Here is a 20201-nt window from a genome sequence, read left to right as displayed (position 1 = left end):
ACTCACAACTGTCTCCTCCAGACCCTTGAGGTCCTGCTTGGACTGCTCATGTCGCTCGTACAGAAATCTGCAGCAAGAGAAATAAGAAAAGAGAAAACAAAAGGATTCCTCATGGGTTGGGAATGTAGCTCAGTGGTACAAAACCTGCCTGGTAAGTGCAAGGTCCTGAGTTTGATCCCCAGTACCGAGAAAAAAAAAAAAAAAAGATTCCTCAGGACTCTTCTTCCAACCCCCTCCTTCTCCATTCCTTTTATCTCTGTTCTATCATTATTTATGTTTACTGTGCAAAAATTAGGAAAGAATTTAAAAAGAGAACTAAGAGAAATTTTATTAAAAGTCCATGATTTTACTACTTTTAGATCAAACCACCATGAACCACCTGGCATACATCTTTGCAGACTATTTTTTCTATCCCTCTACATATAAACTTTATGAGATCAGAGTATTCATACTATTTTGTAATCTGCTTTCCACACTTCCCAGAACATCACAAGGCTCTTTCCATCGAGGTCAGCTAATACTCAGCAGCGGTCATTCCTGACTACCCCATCACCACATCACGGCTCCACATGCACCCTGCCTCTGCAAGCACATCTGCACAGAGTGCTGAGCCCATCTGGCCTTGGGCCTGCTGGCAAGACCGTCACTCACGTCAGCTCCTGAAGCTTGGTGCTCTTCTCATGTTCTTCATTCTTCAGCTTCTCGTAATCAGCCTGGAGTTTCTCCAGCTCTAACTGGAGCTTCTGATTCAGGCTACAGAAGGTATTGGGAAAAAAAAAAGATGCTGATGAGCAGTCAGGGATGAACAGGCCCTCAGACATTTGCCTACTTCCTGTGTGAGTGAGTCCAGTTAGAATTGGTGCATCTCAACAAAGGCAAGGCAGGGAACATCACAATCTCTGACTTGAAATTATACTACAAAGCTACTGTGATAAAAACAGCATGGTACTGGCAAAAAACAGACCTCAGGATCAAAAGAACAGACTAAAAGATGCAGAGCCGGGGATTTAGCTCAGTGGCACCATGCCTGCCTCGCCAGCACAAGGTCCTGAGTTTGATCCCCAGTACCAAAAATAAATAAATAAATAAATAATGCAGAAACAATTCCAGACATACTCATCTACCTTATCTTTGACAAAGGGGCCAAACATCTTCACTAGAAGAAAGATAGCCTCTTCAATAAATGGTGTTGGAAAAACTGGCTTTACACATGCTGAAGACTAAAACTAGATCTATATCTTTTACCATGCACTAAACTAAAATCAAAATGGATCAAAGATCTAAATATTAAAACAGAAACACTAAATCTGGTAGAAGATAAAATAGGTAGAACTCTTGAAGACATACATGCAGGAAAAAAACTTTATGACCAAAACCTCAATTGCACAGGGACTATTGCAAAAAAATCAACAACTGGGACCTCATCGTATTAAAAAGCTTCTGCACAGCAAAAGAAACCACCAACAGAGTGAAGAGACAACCCACAGCAAGAGAAAAAAATGTTGCTAGCTATTCCTCAGACAAAGGACTACTATCTAGAATATATAAAAAACTCAAAAAAATCAGACCCCCCCAATTTTACGGACCCAATCCAAAAATGGGCATCTCAAGTGAATAGACACTTCTCAGTTGAAGAAGTAGAAATGGCAAATAGCTATATGAAAAAATGTTCAACATCACTGGTCACTAAGAGATTCAAATTAAAACAAAGCTGAGATTCCATCTTACTCCAGAATGAATGGTTATTATCAAGAAACCTACCAATAAGGGCTGGGGATTTAGCTCAGGGCACCACACCTGCCTTGCAAGCGCAAAGTCCTGAGTTCGATCCCCAGTACCAAAAAAAAGGAAGCAAAAAAACGAACAACAACAACAACAACAACAAAAAGAAATCTACCAATAGGAAAAAGGAACCCTTCTCCACTGTTGGTGGGAGCATAGACTGGTACAACCACTGTGGAAATCAGTGTGGAGATTCCTCAAAAAACTAAAACTAGAGGTTCCATTTGACCCAGCTCTTCTCTTTCTTTGTATCTTCCTGAAAGAATTATAAGCATCATATCACAGTGATACATGCACACCCATGTTTATAGTGGCACAGTTTGTAATAGCTAAATCTCGGAAACAGCCCAAATTCCCATCAACTGATGAATGGATAAAGAATATGTGGGTTTTTAAAAAAATACAATGGAGTACTACTCTGCCATAAAGAAGGATAAGCTTAAGACATTTCTAGTTAAATGGATGCACCTTGAGACCATACTCTTAAATGAAATAAATTGGACACATGTGTTCAAATATTCCATGGTTTCTCTGGTGTGAGAAACTGAAAGTATAAAGAAGGATCAAAATGTATAATATATTGTGAAATAGGAAAAAAAATGTTCAAATGGGAAGGGGAACTAGGAAGGAAGGAGGGGGAAAGGAAAAAAATGAATAAAGGGAAAAAATGGAAACAAAGCTTTTGTAAATAAGGAAGAGAAGAGGGGTTGAAGGGAGGGGAGGGAAATGGGAAAAAAAGAAGCAAGATGTATCATATGCAGGTACAAATTCTCTATGATGAATGTTAACATTATATCTAAAATGTACCAATAAAAAAATAAAATTTACTAATACAATTAATTTTTTTAAAAAGCTGACACATCTACCTTCAGCAACTCATGCCACTGTCTCCATGACAATAAGGAACCCTGAACTCTCCTCAAGGATAGGGACTAGTTCTTACTCCTTGTATCTCCTGGAACCACACTAAAAAGTTGTTATTGTTGGGGAAAGATATATGGAAATTAAAGAACCCAATCCCAAAGAAGGACTTGAGTGGGTACAGCAAGGTAAGAGGACTCGGCAGAGACTAGAGCCACCCGCTCGGATCCTTACTCTTTGAGCTCATCAATGGTCTTCTGCTTCTCGTTGATCTCATCCCGGAGCCTGGCCAGCTGCCGGTGATGAGCCTCCCGATGACTCTCCATCTGCAGCTCCAGGGCCTTCTGCAAACAACCCCACCCCAAGCTCAGAGCCAGACTCCAGGTACAAGTTCCATGAGGGCCAGTACAGTCCTCACCATACCAGGCCCCAGTCACCCCAGTCACACCTTCCCCACTCACCTTCACGTCATCTGCATCCTGTGTGTCTGGCTCCTTGTCCTTCAGAGCCACTTCATGCACCGTTTCTAAGGGAAGAAGGGAAGAAACCTTATATCAAACCTACCTCTTACAGTAAGGACTTCATTTTGGGACAGAGCTCTGGGCCTGGAAGGGGATGGACCACAAGATGTTCTTCTGGTAGGACAGTCCAATCTGATAGGACAGGGACAGAGAAGATGGGAGGGATTATGGGTCACATAAAATGAGCTACATGCAAAGGCTTTGTTAAATGGCATGAGCTGGCATCCGTAGATCAAGCTGATCGTTTGGGTGAGGGGCAGCTGGGTGGTTTCTTCTGAGGTTTGTGACTTTCCCTCCTTGGCCCCTGGGATATTAGGTCCCAGGATGGGTGGGATAGAGGTCTAAGGAGGCCTCACCCTGGGCCTGGAGCTTGGCCAGTTCATCACTCAGGGAGTCATAAGATTCTTCTAGGTGCCGCTTCTTCAGCTCCACACTCTGCATGTATTCCGTAAGTGAGCGGATCTTGGCCTCATGCTGGTGGAAGAAGGTTAGCAAGAGAAAGGAGATGATTGGAGGAAAGGACACAACCCCAAGCAACACACATTTCCATAAACTCCAGCTTTCCTCCCAAGCTCTTCCCTCCTGCTGTGCCATCCAGGAGGATAAAGGGCCAGGGGCTATTCCTACAAAAAAAACTTCCTTTCAGACTCTTGGCTCAGAGGATGTACTCCTTCACCTATTTGGTTAGATCCTCCCTCTGCCGCCCTAGCTTTTCTGTTCTTGATTTCAGTTGACCCTAGGATGCTGACACAAAGGTTGGGTGTAGAAGTTGTATCCATAATCACAGAACAGTCTTCTTTCTCCCATGTCACCCAAACATTCTCAACATCAGGCACTCACCTGCGAGATGAGGAGCTGACAGGATGAAAGCTCCCGGCCAGTCACTTCCATCTTTCGATGACATTCCACCTGCAGGTTCTCCAGCTGTCGACACCGCTTCACCACCGACTTCACCTCTGATTTGATTTTGCTGATGTAGAGTCGGGCCACAGTGAACTCCTCCTCGATGGCTCCACTGATCTCCACTGGCTGAGGGTGGGCAGAGAAGGAAAAGTTGCTTCGCTGCTGCAGAGAAGCCTTAACCTACTCCTGTCCACCTTTTGCACAACCAACACTCAGGTGGGATGGGTACTTCCAAATGACCATGAGTGGCTCTCTATCACCTGGCATTTCATACTGAAGCCCTTTATCTCCACTTGGACATTCAATTCCCACAGTCCTCTTCTCCAACCTTAAAAAGCAATATGATATTGAGTCAGGGGTTTTGCTCTGTTGCCCAGACTGGTCTCAAACTCCTGAGCTCAAGCCAACTTCCTGGCTTAGCCTCCAAGAGAAGCTGAGACTACAGGTGTCTACCACCATGCCCGGCTTGATTTTGTTTTCTAGACAAATGGATCTGCTTGATCACCCAGATCACTCATTCTCACTTGCACAGATTTGCATATATCATTCTTTTTTTTCCTGGTACCAGGGATTGAACTCAGGACCTTGCACTTGTGAGGCAGGCATGGCACCACTGAGCTAAATCCCCAGCCCTGCATATATCATTCTTAACCTTCTCCCCACCACTAGATTCTGCTATAAGTTCATCATTATTGCTTCTTTATTTGTACACTTCAGAATGTATTTTGCAGTTGAGCCTATACAACCTCCACCTGGTTTCCTGAGTCTAGTTTAAGGCCATGTTTCCTCGCTCTTTGGCCCATCTGTCTCAGTATCCCAGAGGGCTTGGATGGTCCCTCCATGGCTCTCCCACCAGTGCACACAGCAGGAACAACCTACACAGGACTGCTGTCTCTCCCCACTCACCAGCTTAATCTCACCATTGCCCACGATGACACTGAATTCACTTAGGTCTTTCATCAGCCCATTCAGCACCTCAGCAATTCGCTTTCGCTGGTGTCCACTGACCTCCTGGAGCCGCTGCAACTCAGACTCCAGAGACAGCATGGTGGCCTGAGGACAGCCCTTATGTCATTCCCATCACAATCCTCTTGCTCCCCTCCCCACTTCAAGCATGACCCCGAGGGCTTCCACAAAGGCAGCACAGAACCTGAGGAGTGTCTGGAAGAGAGAAGGGCCAGGAGGGCAAGGGGCAGTAGCAGAGTGGGAGGGAGTCATGACACGCTGGACTGCAGTGCTCATATGAGAACATCACACACCTCAGACATGGGATCTGTGCTGAGGTCAGGGAGCCTTGGAATACTTGTAGGCCACTCACCACCTTCTGGGACAGCTCATCCACCAGAAGCTGGTTTTGCTGGCTCTTTTCCTCCACCTCCTGGGACTTCTGATCATAGTTCACTGCCAGCTCTTCTAGGGCCTGCAACACTTCCTTCACCTCGTCCTTTGCAGCATCATTCTCCGACTGCAAGTGGCTCAGCTCTCTCTGGACCTTCTCATTGTCTCCTCGAGTGGATACCAGCAGCTTCATAGGAGAAGGGGTATGTGAGGGAGTGTGCTATCAATGATCACTTCTACGGCCCCTGAGTCTATGGAAACTGAGCCCTCCACCAAAGCAAGAGTCCAGAAGTGGGCATTGGGCCCACAGAAATCAGGAAACAGAATGAAGAAGAACCTGGACACCAATATCTGGGCTTCAAGAACAGCCCCAGAGAAGTTCCCAGACTCCCATAGTTTTAGGGGGTGACTAACCCTAAGCAGAATGTTCTTTCTTCCATCAGTTTTTATTTAAAGAAAGAAATTTTTTCACGTCTTGCAGGGATGAATACAAACCCCTTTTCTCTGTCATCTTGTCCCTTCCCATTACCTCCTCCTGGTCCAGCATCTGCTGTTTGAGCTTCTCGATGAGCTGGCTCTGCTGGTTGATTTCATCATCCTGTGGAGGCAAAAGACCCAGGAGAGGGAAGCTACTCCTTCCATCGTGGAGTTCTGGGGCAGGGGGAGAGGTGGGATCCTGAGCAAAATCCAGTTTAGGCATTGAGCTAGGAAGCCTATATGCTAAACAGAGGTCTTTTTCTCACCTTGTTTCCCTGACTCTAGTCCTTACCTTTAAATTTCTTTCTCCTAGGAAGCTAATATAACCTTGACAATACATAGCCAAAGCTTTGTTTTATTTTTGAGCATGCGTGTGTGTGTGTGTGTGTGTGTGTGTGTGTGTGTGTGTGTGTGTGTGTGCTACAGAAGATTAAACCCAGGGCCTTTGCACTGAGTTACAACCCCACCCATTTGAGATAGGGTCACATTATGTAGTTCAGGCTGGCCTTGAACTGACTAGGCACACCAGGCTGGCCTCGAACTCATGGCAATCTTCCTGCCTCAGCCTCTCTAGTGCTGAGATTACAGGTGTGTATCACCACGTCCAGCATCCTTTTTTTTTTTGGTACCGGGGATAGAACTGGGTCCTTGCACTTGCAGGGCAGGTGATGGAACCACTGAGCTAAATCCCCAGCCCTCTTATTTTGAGACAGGGTCTTCCTAGATTGCCCATGCTAGCCTCAAACCTAGTCTTTCTGCCTAGCCTAATGAGTTGCTGGGATTACAGACATGTGCCACTGTGCCATATAAAGGCTTTTACTGAAAAGCCTTTATATGTTCATATCCTTTAACTAGAAATCTCATTCTAACTCTCCCTTTTAAACCCAGTCATTCAAAATCTAAGTCTTAGTGCCTGGTGAGGTGGTACACGCCTATAATCCCAGCACTTGGGAGGCTGAGGACTGCTTCGAGTTTGAGGCCAACCTGGGCTACATAGTGAGTTTAATCCCACCCTGTACTAAAAAGGCAGACCCTGTCTCAAAAAAAAGTCTTGGCCCGGGGATTTAGCTCAGTGGTGCCACCACCTGCCTCGAAAGCAGAAGGATCTGAGTTCGATCCCCGGTGCCAAAAAAAAAAAAAAAAGTCTTAGCCAGGTATGGTGGTATAGGAGGCTGAGGCAGGAGATTTGCAGGTTCAAGGCCAGCTTAGGCAATTTAGCAAGACCACATATTGAAATAAAAAATAAAGCTGGGTGTGGTGGCACATGTTTATAAGTAATCTCAGCATTAGGGAAGCTGAAGCAGGAGGATCACCATGAGTTTGAGGCCAGCCTGGGCTACACAGTGAGACCCTATCTCAAAACAAATAAAAAAGGGCTGAGGATGTAGTCCAACACTAGAGCACTTGCCTAGCATGCATGAGGCCTTGTGGTCAATCCTCAATACTGAAAAAAAAAAGTCTTATACATAAAGGACAAAGTCATTTCCAAGTTACTCAAAATAGCAAAAACAAAAACTGCAAAAAAAAAACCAAACTGCAAGCCTTGTAATAAATAAATGGTTAAGTATGTCTTCATAAATGGACTCTTAGGCAGCCATTTTAAAAAACATGAAAAATTGTTAATGAAGTAAAAAATTGTTCATAATATGCTGAGTGAAAAAAATGGATACAAAATCATACATACAGGATATCTCAACTGCATAGTAAATTCAAGGAGAAAAACAAAATGTTATTTCTGAATGGCAGAGTAATGGACAGTTTTAACTTTCTTCTTTGTATTTTTATTTACTTTACACATTTGCAATGATATTTATCCTTTTTAAAATCAGAGAAAGGAAAAAATAAATAAAATAAAATCAGAGAAAGGTGGTATAAGCTAATTGTTTCAGTTGGTATAAGATAATTGCCCTCACCTTGTCGTCAAGCTGCTTGTAGAGGCGGCGGATCTCCTCCTCATATTTCTGCCGCTCCTCAGGCGCAATGCGCACCACGATGGAGGAGTTGTCATTCACAGGGGTCTCCTCACACAGCTCGGCTCCCAGGGCTGCGTCCTCCCCAGCCAGGCGCTCTGTCTCAGGCACATTCTCTCCTGGCAGAGGGGCAGAGAGAAGGGAGGGATGGAGAAGAGAAACCCTCCTCTTTTATCCTCCATGCTAAGACCTTCAGGACCTCGGTCTCTTCCTCCTTGGGAACCATCCTCCTTTGGAGGGGCCTGCCAGGGTTAGTCAGCCCTCCCTTCTTGATTGCTGCACTGCACCCCTCCAGAAGCACAGCACCCCTTCCTGGAGACTGGCCTGGCCTTACACACACAGATAGTGCTGTGTTCAAGCTGTCACCACCTCTCACCACGCTCCTTCTCACAGGATCCCCCTCTAACCATTGCGCCACCGGCTCAGCTCAGCCTCCAGCTTTGCAATTGTCTCCTTCTGGGCCTTGGTCTTTTCCTTTTCCTTCTCATATTTCTTCTTCCACTGCTCAGCAGTCAACTCCAGATTCACTGAAGCAGTGTTCTTAATGGTCTTTGCCCTGGGAAGGGAAAAGAAACAAGGAGATGTAACCTGCATTTGGCTTGGGCAACACTGCCAGGAACAGCTACAGGAGCTAAGATGGGAGCTCCCTCTAGGGGCTCTGCCACTGACCGCTGCCCAAACATCAGGGTGGACTTGGTCTCTGCATCATTGTAACTGGATGGTGAACAGCAGATGAACATAGTCGTCCGGCAGTTTCCTCCCAGAGAGTCCTGGAGGATCCGTGTCATTTTGCTGTCACGATATGGAACATAGCTTTTCTGGAAAGAAAGGAGACTGTGAATCAGAAAAATAAATTCAACAGGGGGTCAGAAAGAATAGTGGTGATGGGCCGGGGATTTAGCTCAGTGGTTTCGCCGCCTGCTGTGCAAGCACAAGGACCAGAGTTCAATCCCCAGTACCAAAAAAAAAAAAAAAGAATAGTGGTGCTGACTGGGAATCGAGCAACCCATAAGCTGGGGTATGACTGGAGGGAGGCACAAGGAGAATGTAGGGTTGGAGGGGTGAAGAGCACCCAGGAAGCACTTACAGTGCCCTCAGCCAGTGCGGAGATCACATTTCCCAGGGCAGACAGCGACTTGTTGATATTCTTTGCTTCATCCAGCACAGCTCCCTCGGCTCCAGTTTTGCTGACCTGCCAGAGCATTAAGGGATGAGTGTGTCACAAGTAGCTATAAAGATTGTCACCAACTCTTTCCAACTTAGGGGGCCCAGTCCAAGAAAAGGGGAGGGAATGAGAAAGAGGACAAAGTAAGAGATGCTTGGCCATGACCAAGGAAGGCCCTCCTTTCATCCCCCTAAACTCTCTCCAAAGACCCCCGCCCATATTATGTAATTCTGTTTACATGAAATATCTGGGGAAGGCAAATCTAGACAGAGATTAGTGGCTTCCAAGGGATGGGTGGAGGGGAGAATGGGAAGTGACTGTTAATGGGCGATGACAATGTTCTGGAATTAGATAGTGGTAATGGTTGTGCAACCTTCTGAACATACTAAATCCACTGAACTATACAATTTAAAATAGTGAGCTTTCAGGTATGTGAATTCTATCTCAGTTGAAAAAGTTTTTTAAGGCTAGGCATGGTGGTGCACTCGGGAGGCTGAGAAAGGAGGATCCCCGGGAGTGTAAGGCCAGCCTGGACTTCAAAGAGAGCCCCTGTCTCAAAAAAACAAAACAAAACAAAAGAGAAAAAAGTGTTCTAACTGCAAGAAAGGCTTCTTTCTCCACCCACCTCACCCTGCCCCACAGGACCCCAACCTTTTCGCTCCCTGCCAGGTCCACAAGATACAGCTTCCCACTGAGCTTCTGCTCTGTCTCCACATTCTCCTGCTTGATGTTGATGAGGAAGATGCTGTGGCTTCGAGAGCTATGTTCATTCATGTCTTCAGGAGTAGGGAAGAAACAGGAGCTGCATCAATCTTTGTGGAACTGCAGCCCTCAGTCCCAGCTTCCAGTAGTTGCCACTCCCAACCAAGAGAAAAGGGGCCTCTGGGCCTGCCTGCCACCTCATCTCCCAGGCAGCAGGCTGCATGGACAGGGGGCCCTCCGCTGGATGACAGTCCTCCCTTGCTCACTAGTGCACAAGGGGCACAGAAGAGGGGTGGACCCTCAGACTCAAGGCTCCCTTATATCCCCACTCACTGGTGACAGCCACATGACGATTTGATTTTCCCTCATCAATCACATCGAGTATCTCCTCTGGGCTGGACACAAAGCGTTCAGTACAACCCTGCATGGGGCAAATGGACAGTCACCCATAGACTCTGATCTGCAAGTTAAACTGCCAGCTTAACAGTATCGTCTCCCAGTCTCCAGGCTCTCCCTGGCCCCTTGGGATATCTCACCTCCCTAACCTCTAAGTCATGCTCCCTTCCTCCTCCTTCACCCCTGCTCTCAATGCACTGGCCCTACCTGGTGCCTGCCCCACTCTCACCTTGACGAATGGCACCCGGTTCTTGTCCTCATGCACAGACAGGTTTGTCTTGGTCACTGAATCAAGACAATGCAGAGTGAGCAAGGCCAGTGCTTCCACCCCAGCCCCCTGCACCCTGCGGTCCACTCAGATGGTGGTTTCTTCTTTGTACTAAGGGGAGGAAGACTCCCTGGTGAAGCCTGAACTCCATGTTCATGCTGAAGGCTCAGCACCTCCCATCCCTCCCTCTCTTCTTCAGGGCTCCAGTTCCAGAACTTCTATTCCTATAAAGCTACATATATGTGGCCCTGGGACTTGAAGCTCATCTTCTTTTTTTTTTTGGTACCGGGGATCGAACTCGGGTCCTTGCGCTTGCACAGCAAGTGGCAAAACCACGGAGCTAAATCCCCAGCCCCTTGAAGCTCATCTTCTGACTCTCAATTCTCGGGAATTCTTGGGGAGTGGAGCCAAAGGACTCAGGTGTGAGAGTGTGTATCCTGTGGGCCAAACAGCAATCACCTAAGCCATCTAACACACCCTAACCCACTGAGGCTAAACACTCACCATCCAGAAGATCACGAATTTTGTCCAGGTAAATCTCAAAATAAGAAACCTGGTTAGGAAGAAAGGAGTCTGAAATGAAGAGAACTTATCTTCAATCTAATACAGGGATCGCAAACTAATCCCTCAAAGGATGAAGGTGGTCAGGAAAGAACAGAAGAGAACATTTTGGTGGAGAAGAACTGAGGTAACCAGGTGGGGAGGATTAAGGTGGGGAGCCCAGGATCTTCAGTGGGGTTCATGCTAGACCTGCTCCTCCCAGCCCCCATCTGTGGATGCCCAGTTTTCATGTCTTGATCACCTTGATGTGGAACTCAAGGTTTTCATCCATGGAGTAAATGTGGTTGAATATGTCCCTGGCAATCCGAGGAATGATTCCCATCAGCTGGGGATCATGCAGCTTCCCCTGGGGAGTGAGGGAAGAGTGAGACAACTCAGAAGTATGCAGGGGAACACAAAGTTAAGTGATAGGGAATAGTATCCTAAATTAGGACATGGTCACTATTACGTCTAGCTTTTAGTGGAAGAAAATAACTGAGCTGTCCTTTGGGATTTCTTTGCTGTTACTTTTCCAGATCAAAAGAAGACAATTAGAGTAGCGGAAAACATTAAATGACAGTAGATTGAAGGGATCCCATTAAACTTCCCCTATAACATTGCCCCTCAGTTCATTCCCTCTACCCATTTGCCTTGAATCAGGCAACTCTTGATTCCTAGGTCTTCCCCTACTGAGATTTCTTGATCTTCCATTAGCACTCTAGCTCCTCATCCCCACAGTTAGAAACCTCACCTCCATGGTATGTGTTTTCCCTGAGGATGTCTGTCCATAAGCAAAAATGGTGCCATTGTAGCCAGCAAGAACATCTGGAAGAAAGAGTGGAAAAAGAATACTGTTGAAGGTGTGTGAGATAGGGAGTCGGTAGTTTGAGAAAATTTATTCTAAAAGTACATCCATTACCTTTGACAATCTGCATGGCACATGCATGATAAACTTGCTCCTGAGTCGTGTTCGGGGGAAATACACGGTCAAAGACATATGGCTTCCCCTGGAATGGAAATAAAAGATGTCAGACACAAGCAGAAAGACCAGGAGGGAAAAGAAATACCATAGACCTTGCCATCAGCCTGAGAAAGACATCGCATTGTTCCATCCTCTTAATACATGGGAAATTTGGAGGATAAGAGAAACTGGACAGAGAACCAAAGTTTAGTACTAACACCAGGAGCGGCGTTTGCATGGCAGAATATCACACAGTGAGATTGTGTGAGAGGATCTTCGTCTTGGTGTGGTGACTTAGCACCCCACCACACTCAAACCCCTCCCTGGAAACCAAACAAGAAAAGACAATAGAGGGCCGGGGATTTAGCTCAGTGGTTTTGCTGCCTGCTGTGCAAGTGCAAGGACCCGAGTTCGATCCCTTGTACCAAAAAAAAAAAGAAGAAGAAAAGAAAAGACAATAGGAGGGCTGGGGATTTAGCTCAGTGGTTCTGTACCTGCTCTGCAAATACAAGGACCCAAGTTCGATCCCCAGTACCAAAAAATAAAAAAAGAAAGAAAGAAAAGACAATAGGAGAAGTGGAAAGTGAAGAACAATTCACTAATGGTAAAAAAAAAAATACCTCAGAGTTAAAAAATATCTTCCTTGGGCCAGGCGTGGTGGCACACACCTGTAATTCCTGCACCTAGGAGGCTGAGGCAGGAGGATCACCACAAATTCAAGGCCAACCTAGGCTACACAGTGAGTTCAAGACCAGCCTGAACTACACAATGAGACTCTATCTCAAAAAAAACTAAAAAAAAAAAAAAAATCTTCCTTGGGCTGGGGATGTAGCTCAATGGTAGAGCATTTACCAAGCAAGTGTTAGGGTCTGGGTTCGATTCCTAGAACCACAAACAAAAAAATTTCATCATTGATCCATATGCTTTGATATGAAATGGTGCTCGAGATGCATTAAATGTTCCTGTGAATTTGAGGCCAGCCTGGGCTACATAGTGAGACCATACCTCAAAAGAAAAAAAAAAAAAAAAAAAGCATTAAGTGAAAGATGCAAAGCTGGGCTGGGGATTTAGCTCAGTGGTTCCATTGCAAGGTCCCGAGTTCAATCCCCGGTAACAACAACAACAAAAAAACCAGAGGGGAAAGATGCAAAGCCGCCAGTTGTGGTGGCACATGCCTGTAATGTAAAGTAATTAATTAATTAAAAGATGCAAAGTCAGGCTGGGGATTTAGCTCAGTGGTGCCACTGCCTACCTCGCAAGCGCAAAGTCCCAAGTTCGATCCCCGGTACCAAAAAAAAAAAAATTGTAGGTATACAGTGGTACCTTGGTACTCATTGTTAATTGGTTTCAGGAAGCACAATAAGTACCAAGTGAGTTGTTCTGGCTGGAAAGGGAGCAAGTCACAGGCAATAAATACCAACAAGTTCTAACTTGTGCACAAAGTACCAAACAAATGATGGATTTCAAATTAGTCCAGTACCAAGGTATGACTGTAGTATGTTCCCTATAGTGTAAATGAAATCGATGTACACCCAGAACTGTTGTGGAAACAGTAACTCAAGCTCTTTCTTTGTGAAAGAACTGCATGAAATCAGAAATGTGGGTCTTTCTTTAAGAAAGGAATCAGGGGGGCTGGGGATGCCAGGTGAGGTGGAATACCCAGCTATTCAGGAGATTAAAGCAAGAAGACTACAAGTTCAAGAACACCCTGCGCAACTTGGTCCCTGGCTCAAAATAATACTTAAACAAAAGCCTGAGATGTATCTTGATGGTAGAACACTTGCCTAGTATGCACAAAGCCCTGAGTTCAAGGCCCCGAGCTGCAAAAGGCAGGGGATAGGGAATAGGAGAGAAAGAACGCAGAAGGCAGCTGGAGATGTAGTTCAGTAGTGGAGTACTTGTATGGGCTGTAGCATGCATGGGCACTGGGTTCCATCTCTGGCATGGCCAGGAAAAAGAAAGAAAAGAAAAGTAAAGAAAAAAAATCTGTAAGGCAAATCCCTCATAAGCTAAGGACACAGAATATTTAAAATTCAGGGGGCTGGGGATGTAGCTCAGTGGTTCCAGTGCCTGCCTCACAAGCGGAAGGACCTGAGTTCAATCCCCAGTACCAAAAAAGAAAAAAGATAAAATAAAATAAAACTCAAGGAGCTAAGCAAAGCATACTATATTCAACATTTAATCATATTAAATATCAGATTTTTGAGAGGGTTTTTGTTTTGGTTTGGGTTTTGGTTCTAAAGATCAAATCCAGAGCCTCACACACCGGGCAAGTGTTCTCTCATTCTGTTAAAATTGAATGAGGATGTTTGTTCTCTATCATAAGTACAGAGTTCTCAGTTATGTTTTCCTGACAGTTACCTGTCAAACTGTTCTACTACAGAGTCCATCTTTGCCCAACTGAAATGTTAAAACTCTACATTTATGGACACCAGAGAGTTGTTTTGTTTTGGTGTACCGGGTATTGAACCCAAGGCTTTCACCCTGAGCTACACCCCAACTCATTTTTTATTTTTTATTTTGAGACAGGGCCTAGTTAAATTGTTGAGTTGGCTGGCTGACTTGAAATTGTGATCGACCTGCCTCACCCTCCTACAGTGCTGTGATTCCCAGCATGAGCCATCAAACCTGGCTGGGAGGTATGTTTTAAGAAATTAAGGAATGCCAGGTGTGATGTGATATGCCTGGAATCAATCCTCAGTACTAAGGAAGGTAAGAAGGAAGGAAGGAGGAAGGGAGTGAAGGAGGGAGGAAAGGAAGAAGGAAGGAAGGAAGGGGAAGGGAAGGGAAGGAAGGGGAGGGGAGGAGGGAAAGAAAGAAAAGAAAAAAGAAAGAAAGAGAAAGAGAGAAATGAAGAAAGGCAGGCAGGCTATAGAACTTGGATAGAGCTGGGCATGTAGCTGTAGGTATACACATGTAAGATTCCATTAACATACACAGAATATTTTTCTAGAAGGAATTATACAAAAGTGCGGACAGTGATTAATTTGAGAAGAAAAACTGCAAGAGGGGAGGCTTTTTTTTTCATTGGGTATCTTGCATTATTTATATTTTTAACCATGTAAAAGTATTATATTTAACATTTTTAATGTCAAAGAAGATGAGACAAAAATCCATTCATTTGTTTTCTTCTTTGCATAAAGGAAAACTAATAAATACTATCTTTTAAATATTAAAAAATTAAATCTGGCTTCTGGGGAAAAATGGCCTGAAAAATTTATTTGATCTCTTTATGGTGAAAACTTCTAAAGGCCAAGAAACACCAGGGGGTACAGCTCAGTGGTTGAGCCCTTGTCTAGCAGTCTACTACGTGGGAGGCCTGGGTTCCATCTCCTGCACCAGAAAGGAAAAAAAATAATACAGCCCAAGAAATAGAATCCACAAAAGAAGGTAGAAAGATATTATCCACAATAAAGGGGGTGTTATAAACTGACAGAACCTTTCTGGAACAAAATTCTGTTAAATACTTAAATGTCCACATTGTTCATACTCGGTACCAGGATTCCAGTCTAGGAATGCATTTTTATAAAACTCTGACTGAAACTCGTTTTTTGTTGTTTTGTTTTGTCTTGCTTTGCTGCTAAAAACCATAAAGCAGGATATTTTTACAGGATGTTTACTGCGTGGTTTGCATTAAAGCAAAATTAGAATTAATTCAACTAAGAGTCAGGTACAGTGGCAGATGCCTATAATCCCTGCTACTTGGAAGGCCATAGGCTCACAAGTTCAAGGCCACCCTGAGCATCATCATGAGACCCTGTCTCAAAAGAAAAATAAAAATAATTCAAACATCCATCAGGAAGAGGCTAGGGCATGGGAAGTGGTGTGGCTCAGTGGCAGAGCATATTCTCAGTATGTATGAATCCCTGGGTTTAATCCCCAGTATCATAAAAAAAAAAAGAAGAGGTAGACTATAACTCCAATAAAATGAATGAGGTTGTTTTATATATACTGACATGTCAAAGATCAATTGTTAATTGAAACATTAAAAATAATGTATACAATGGGGTTGAAGACATGGCTCAGTAGTAGAGCACTTATCTAGCATGTGTGAAGCACTGAGTTCAACCCCCAGCTCTGAAAAAAAAAGTGCATAATGAGATTATATATTTTTAAAAGTATATGGATAGAACAACCTTAGAAAATAGATACAGAGCTGGGCATGGTGGCACATGACTGACTTCTAATACCAGCACTCAGGAGGCTGTAGCAGGAAGATCATGAATTTGCCAGCCTGGGCTATAGTTAGTCAAAGCCAGCCTGGAACACAAAGTGAGACCCTGTCTCAAACAAACAAACAAAACTCAAAAAACTAAAAACAAAAATAAAACCAGAAAACAGATATGGAAGACTATAAACTGAGCTGTTATTGGTTAACTGTCCAAGGTTATTATTCAGAATAACAGGAACTTATACTTTCATTTTATCTGTGATATTTAAATGTTTTATAATAACATTGTTTTTAAGTTAAAATATATTATAGATGACGCTGTAGAATATACAATGGCCTAACAAATTGAGCACAAAATATTGTTAAGCAAAATGTGTTTTAAAAATAGTATGAAGTGAGGCATGGTCTGTAAACTCAGCACTTGGGAGGCTGAGGCAGAAGGGGCTAGAACTGAAGACCAACCTGGGCCACACAGCAAGTTAAAGGCCAACCTGGACTACATAGAGAGAAAATTTTTTAAAAATGTATGAAAGGGCCAGGGATTTAGCTCAGTGGTTTCGCCACCTGCTGTGCAAGCACAAGGACCCGAGTTCGATCCCCGGTACCAAAAAAAAAAAAAAAAAAGAACTACTACTGCAATAAAAGATTATGTAAAGGATGATCCCATTTCTGTAAATATACACATATATACACACTTACATATATATAGTATATAGGTATATGTGTGACTGTGCATCAAAAAACATGTTAATAGTTGTTATTCTTGGATAGTAGGGCTTTATTTTTTTATCACAATGAACATTATATAATCCCAGTCCTTTTTACTTTTTGAGACAGGTTCTTACTAATCAATAAGTGCTCAGGCTCACCTTCAACTGTTTTTTTCTCTCTTTCTTTTTTTTTTTTGGTACCAGGATCGAACTCAGGTCCATGTGCTTGCGAAGCAGGCGGCGAAACCACTGAGTTAAATCCCCGGCCCTTTCTTTCTTTTTTTGAGACAGGATCTTGCTATGTAGCTCAGGCTGGCCTTGAACTCACTGTGTATTCCAGGCTGGCCTCGAACTCAGGACAATCCTCCTGCCTCAGCCGCTTGAGTAACTGACATTACAGGTGTGCTACCATGGCCAGCTTATAGCTTTTTTCTATCATTTAAATTTTGTCACATGTGCAGGCAAAGCTTAATCAGATATTAAATTAAAAATTGTAAAATAACAAGTAAATTTATGTAAAAAGATTTAATGGAACTAAGAATGTAGCAGAATGATAGGGCACTTACCTGGCATGCACAGAGCCCTGCGTTTGATCCCCACCACCACACACACACACACAAAAAAAGCCATGAGTGCTGGTACATCCCTCTAATCCCAGCATTCGGGAGGTTGAGGCAGGGATCTCCACAAGTTTGAAGCCAGTGTGGGCTACACAGTAAGTTCAAGACCAGCCTGAACTACATAGTGAAACCTTCTCTCAAAAAATAAATAATAAAAATAGTTATGTCTTGTTAGTGAAAAAAATAGATTACAAAAAACATATAGGACCAGGCTATACTCAAAGAGTACATGCTTAACATGCACAATGCTCTAGGTTAAATTCCCAGCACCCTCCCTGTTAAGGTTTGGGTCTAGATGTCCCCCCAAAGCCACATGTGGTCATAGGCTTGATCTAGAGTGTGTGAAGCTGGAATTGATTCATGACACAATGCTAGGCTCAAGGGAACTAGGATTAAGGGTGTGAGTGCTACCTGCCCTGAGTAGTCTGAATGAGATAAAAAGGGCAGGGAGACACTGTTAGCTCTCTTGCTGCCTTTGTTGCCTTGTGTGCACCATGTTGTTTCTGCTCTGCCATGCCTGTTTGCCATCCCCACCTTGGGCCCGGTTCATTATGGACTGAAACCTCTACAAACTGTAAGCCAAATAAACCCCTTCCCCTCTAACTTTGGGTGTTGGGTATTTTGTCTCAACAATAAGAGAAAAGTAACTAACACATTCCCCAAATTAAATTTTATTATATACATATATGTTTTATATATACAATCTTATTAAGATTCATGTACGTATATACTCAGGGAAAGAACACAACAAATTATTAACTGCTTTTCTTAGGGTAGTAAGATTTCGAGTGATTTTAGTTTTTTCTTTTTTAAAACTTTGTCAACAATTAAAATGTATTAGTGATATTACATAATTTTAATTTTTTTTTGTACCAGGGATTGAACTCAGCACCTTGCCTCAAGGCAGGTGCAGCACCACTGAGCTAAATCTCCAGCCCTTAATGTTATTTTTAAAATCTACCTTAATTCTTTAATTGTAATGCACCTCAATATTTCTCCCACCCAGTGGCCAAGAAACAGAAACAAAACATGTCTACCTTAGGCCAATGACTCTCATCTTTATCCACGAGCCACAAAGCCAGGCATCCAGCCAAAGGGGATTATATATAACTCTCCAGCCAACCTTGCCCCTCCCTTCTTCCCTCCTGGGAACATGGGCATCAAAACACCCACATCCACAAACACTCAACAACATTCCCAGCTGTAGGATTCCAGAAAGCTCTGCGGATGCATTAAAATGGAGGGCGCTCTCCAAATGCTGAAGCCAATTATTGCCTGAGGAGCCCTCTTAGCCTTGACTGGGGAGAAGGAATAGGATACAGAGGGAGGAAGGCAGGCTTCTCATACCTGTGAAGATAAAGAATATCCAAGAACTAACATGGGGTGTATTTAATAATCTCATGAGGAAAAAGGCACGTGACATGCCATATGATTTCAGGGGTTCTGAGAAGATCTGCTACCTACTTTCCTAATCTTGGTTGGGCCCTTAAATTTCAAATTTAGCTTTTTACCGTTTTATCAAAAGGTTCTTATTTTTGTTAAAAGTGTAAACTTCTTTTAATTTTCTATGGATTATTCTCAGGGTGAATTAATTTTGTACAATCTTTTCACGAGAATAACTAGACCAGTGTTTTCTACTTTTTTTTACCTCCACGCTACTCACATGGGAAATACCACCATAACTTACATCTTCCACCACACACAACTTTGGAATGTAGAGGAGTATACACATAGCTAGCACAGGTCATTTTTGGCACCTGTCTCTGCCCAGGCTGCTGCCTGGACTGTGGATCTCCTAGATCCAGAATTTCTTGAAGAGAAGGACTTCTTCAAAATCTCTAACACCAGAGTCCCTGGCCCACAGGACACTCTTCATAAATATTTGTTGAATAAACATAGATTTTTTTTTTCCCCAGTACTGGGGATCGAACTCAGGACCTTGCACTTGCCAGACAGATGAGATGCCACTGAGCTGCATCCCCGCCCTTCTGAATAAACATAGATATTGATGAAGAAGAGAACAAGATACAAGGGACTTGAAGGCTTGGATGAAACAATCAGTAAGACTGTTTAACTTGAGGGGAGACATCATATAAAATAAGATCATCTAATTTTTTTTTCAGTACTGGGGATTGAACCTAGGGCCTCCCACATGTTAGGCAAGCTCTCTACCAGTGAGTTACATATCCTGTCTTTTTTTTTTTTTTCTGGTACTGGCTATCAAACTCAGGATCTTGCACTTGCCAAACAGGCACAGTGCCACTGAGCTAAATCCACAGCCCTGTGTCTTTTTATTTTTGAGACAAGGTCTCACTAAGTTGCTCAGGCTGGCCTTGAACTTGTGATCCTCCTGCTTCAGCCTTCTGAGCAGCTGGGATTGTACTTGTTACTGTGCTAAGCAGTTTATATGCATTATCTCATTTAATGCTCACAAAAAATCCTAGGAGGTAGGTACTATTATTATTCCCATTTATCAATGATGAAACTGAGCCTCAGAGAGGTCAGTTAGCTTGCCTACAGTTTCACAGCTGAAATTGTAGAGCACAGCTTTAAACCCAAGCAATATGATTCCAGGACCACACCCAAAGTTATCAATGAACTGCAATATAAACCTGCATAAGATCCTTACCATGGCTCTTCTTTCTCCTCCTTCACTTTACCTCCCACCATACAAACACACACACACACACACACACACACACGCACGCACACACAGAGTAGTTCTCCAAGTGTTTCTATTCAGAATTAAAGACTTCCATCTCTCCTTTTTTCAAAACTCAATCCCTTTTTCAGAAGTATGCAATGCTCCCGCCCAT

General features: G+C 43.7%; 1 protein-coding gene across 1 annotated transcript in view; it reads right to left on the bottom strand.

Annotated features, from left to right (window-relative positions):
- Window positions 1-20201, bottom strand: part of Kif5a (kinesin family member 5A) — a 35105-nt gene that overhangs the window by 10461 nt on the left and 4443 nt on the right. Inside the window, exons 2-21 of the mRNA XM_004861208.4 lie at window positions 11843-11930; window positions 11675-11748; window positions 11186-11290; window positions 10888-10936; window positions 10345-10400; window positions 10053-10140; window positions 9669-9793; window positions 8940-9044; window positions 8522-8670; window positions 8260-8408; window positions 7796-7971; window positions 5935-6003; window positions 5386-5592; window positions 4974-5120; window positions 4005-4193; window positions 3521-3638; window positions 3105-3169; window positions 2878-2987; window positions 652-753; window positions 7-67 (exon numbers count right to left, since the gene is read on the bottom strand). Coding sequence (XP_004861265.1) covers window positions 7-67; window positions 652-753; window positions 2878-2987; window positions 3105-3169; window positions 3521-3638; window positions 4005-4193; window positions 4974-5120; window positions 5386-5592; window positions 5935-6003; window positions 7796-7971; window positions 8260-8408; window positions 8522-8670; window positions 8940-9044; window positions 9669-9793; window positions 10053-10140; window positions 10345-10400; window positions 10888-10936; window positions 11186-11290; window positions 11675-11748; window positions 11843-11930 — 2232 coding nt within the window. The remainder of the gene's footprint in view (window positions 1-6; window positions 68-651; window positions 754-2877; window positions 2988-3104; window positions 3170-3520; window positions 3639-4004; window positions 4194-4973; window positions 5121-5385; window positions 5593-5934; window positions 6004-7795; window positions 7972-8259; window positions 8409-8521; window positions 8671-8939; window positions 9045-9668; window positions 9794-10052; window positions 10141-10344; window positions 10401-10887; window positions 10937-11185; window positions 11291-11674; window positions 11749-11842; window positions 11931-20201) is intronic.

Source organism: Heterocephalus glaber, unplaced genomic scaffold, assembly GCF_053883595.1.
Source record: "Heterocephalus glaber isolate CG9 unplaced genomic scaffold, H.glaber_assembly_v1.0 deba00001569, whole genome shotgun sequence".
NCBI classification, from domain to species: Eukaryota; Metazoa; Chordata; class Mammalia; order Rodentia; family Bathyergidae; genus Heterocephalus; species Heterocephalus glaber.
Note: the sequence above shows the minus strand (reverse complement) of the source record. Positions and strands in the feature narration are given on the sequence as shown.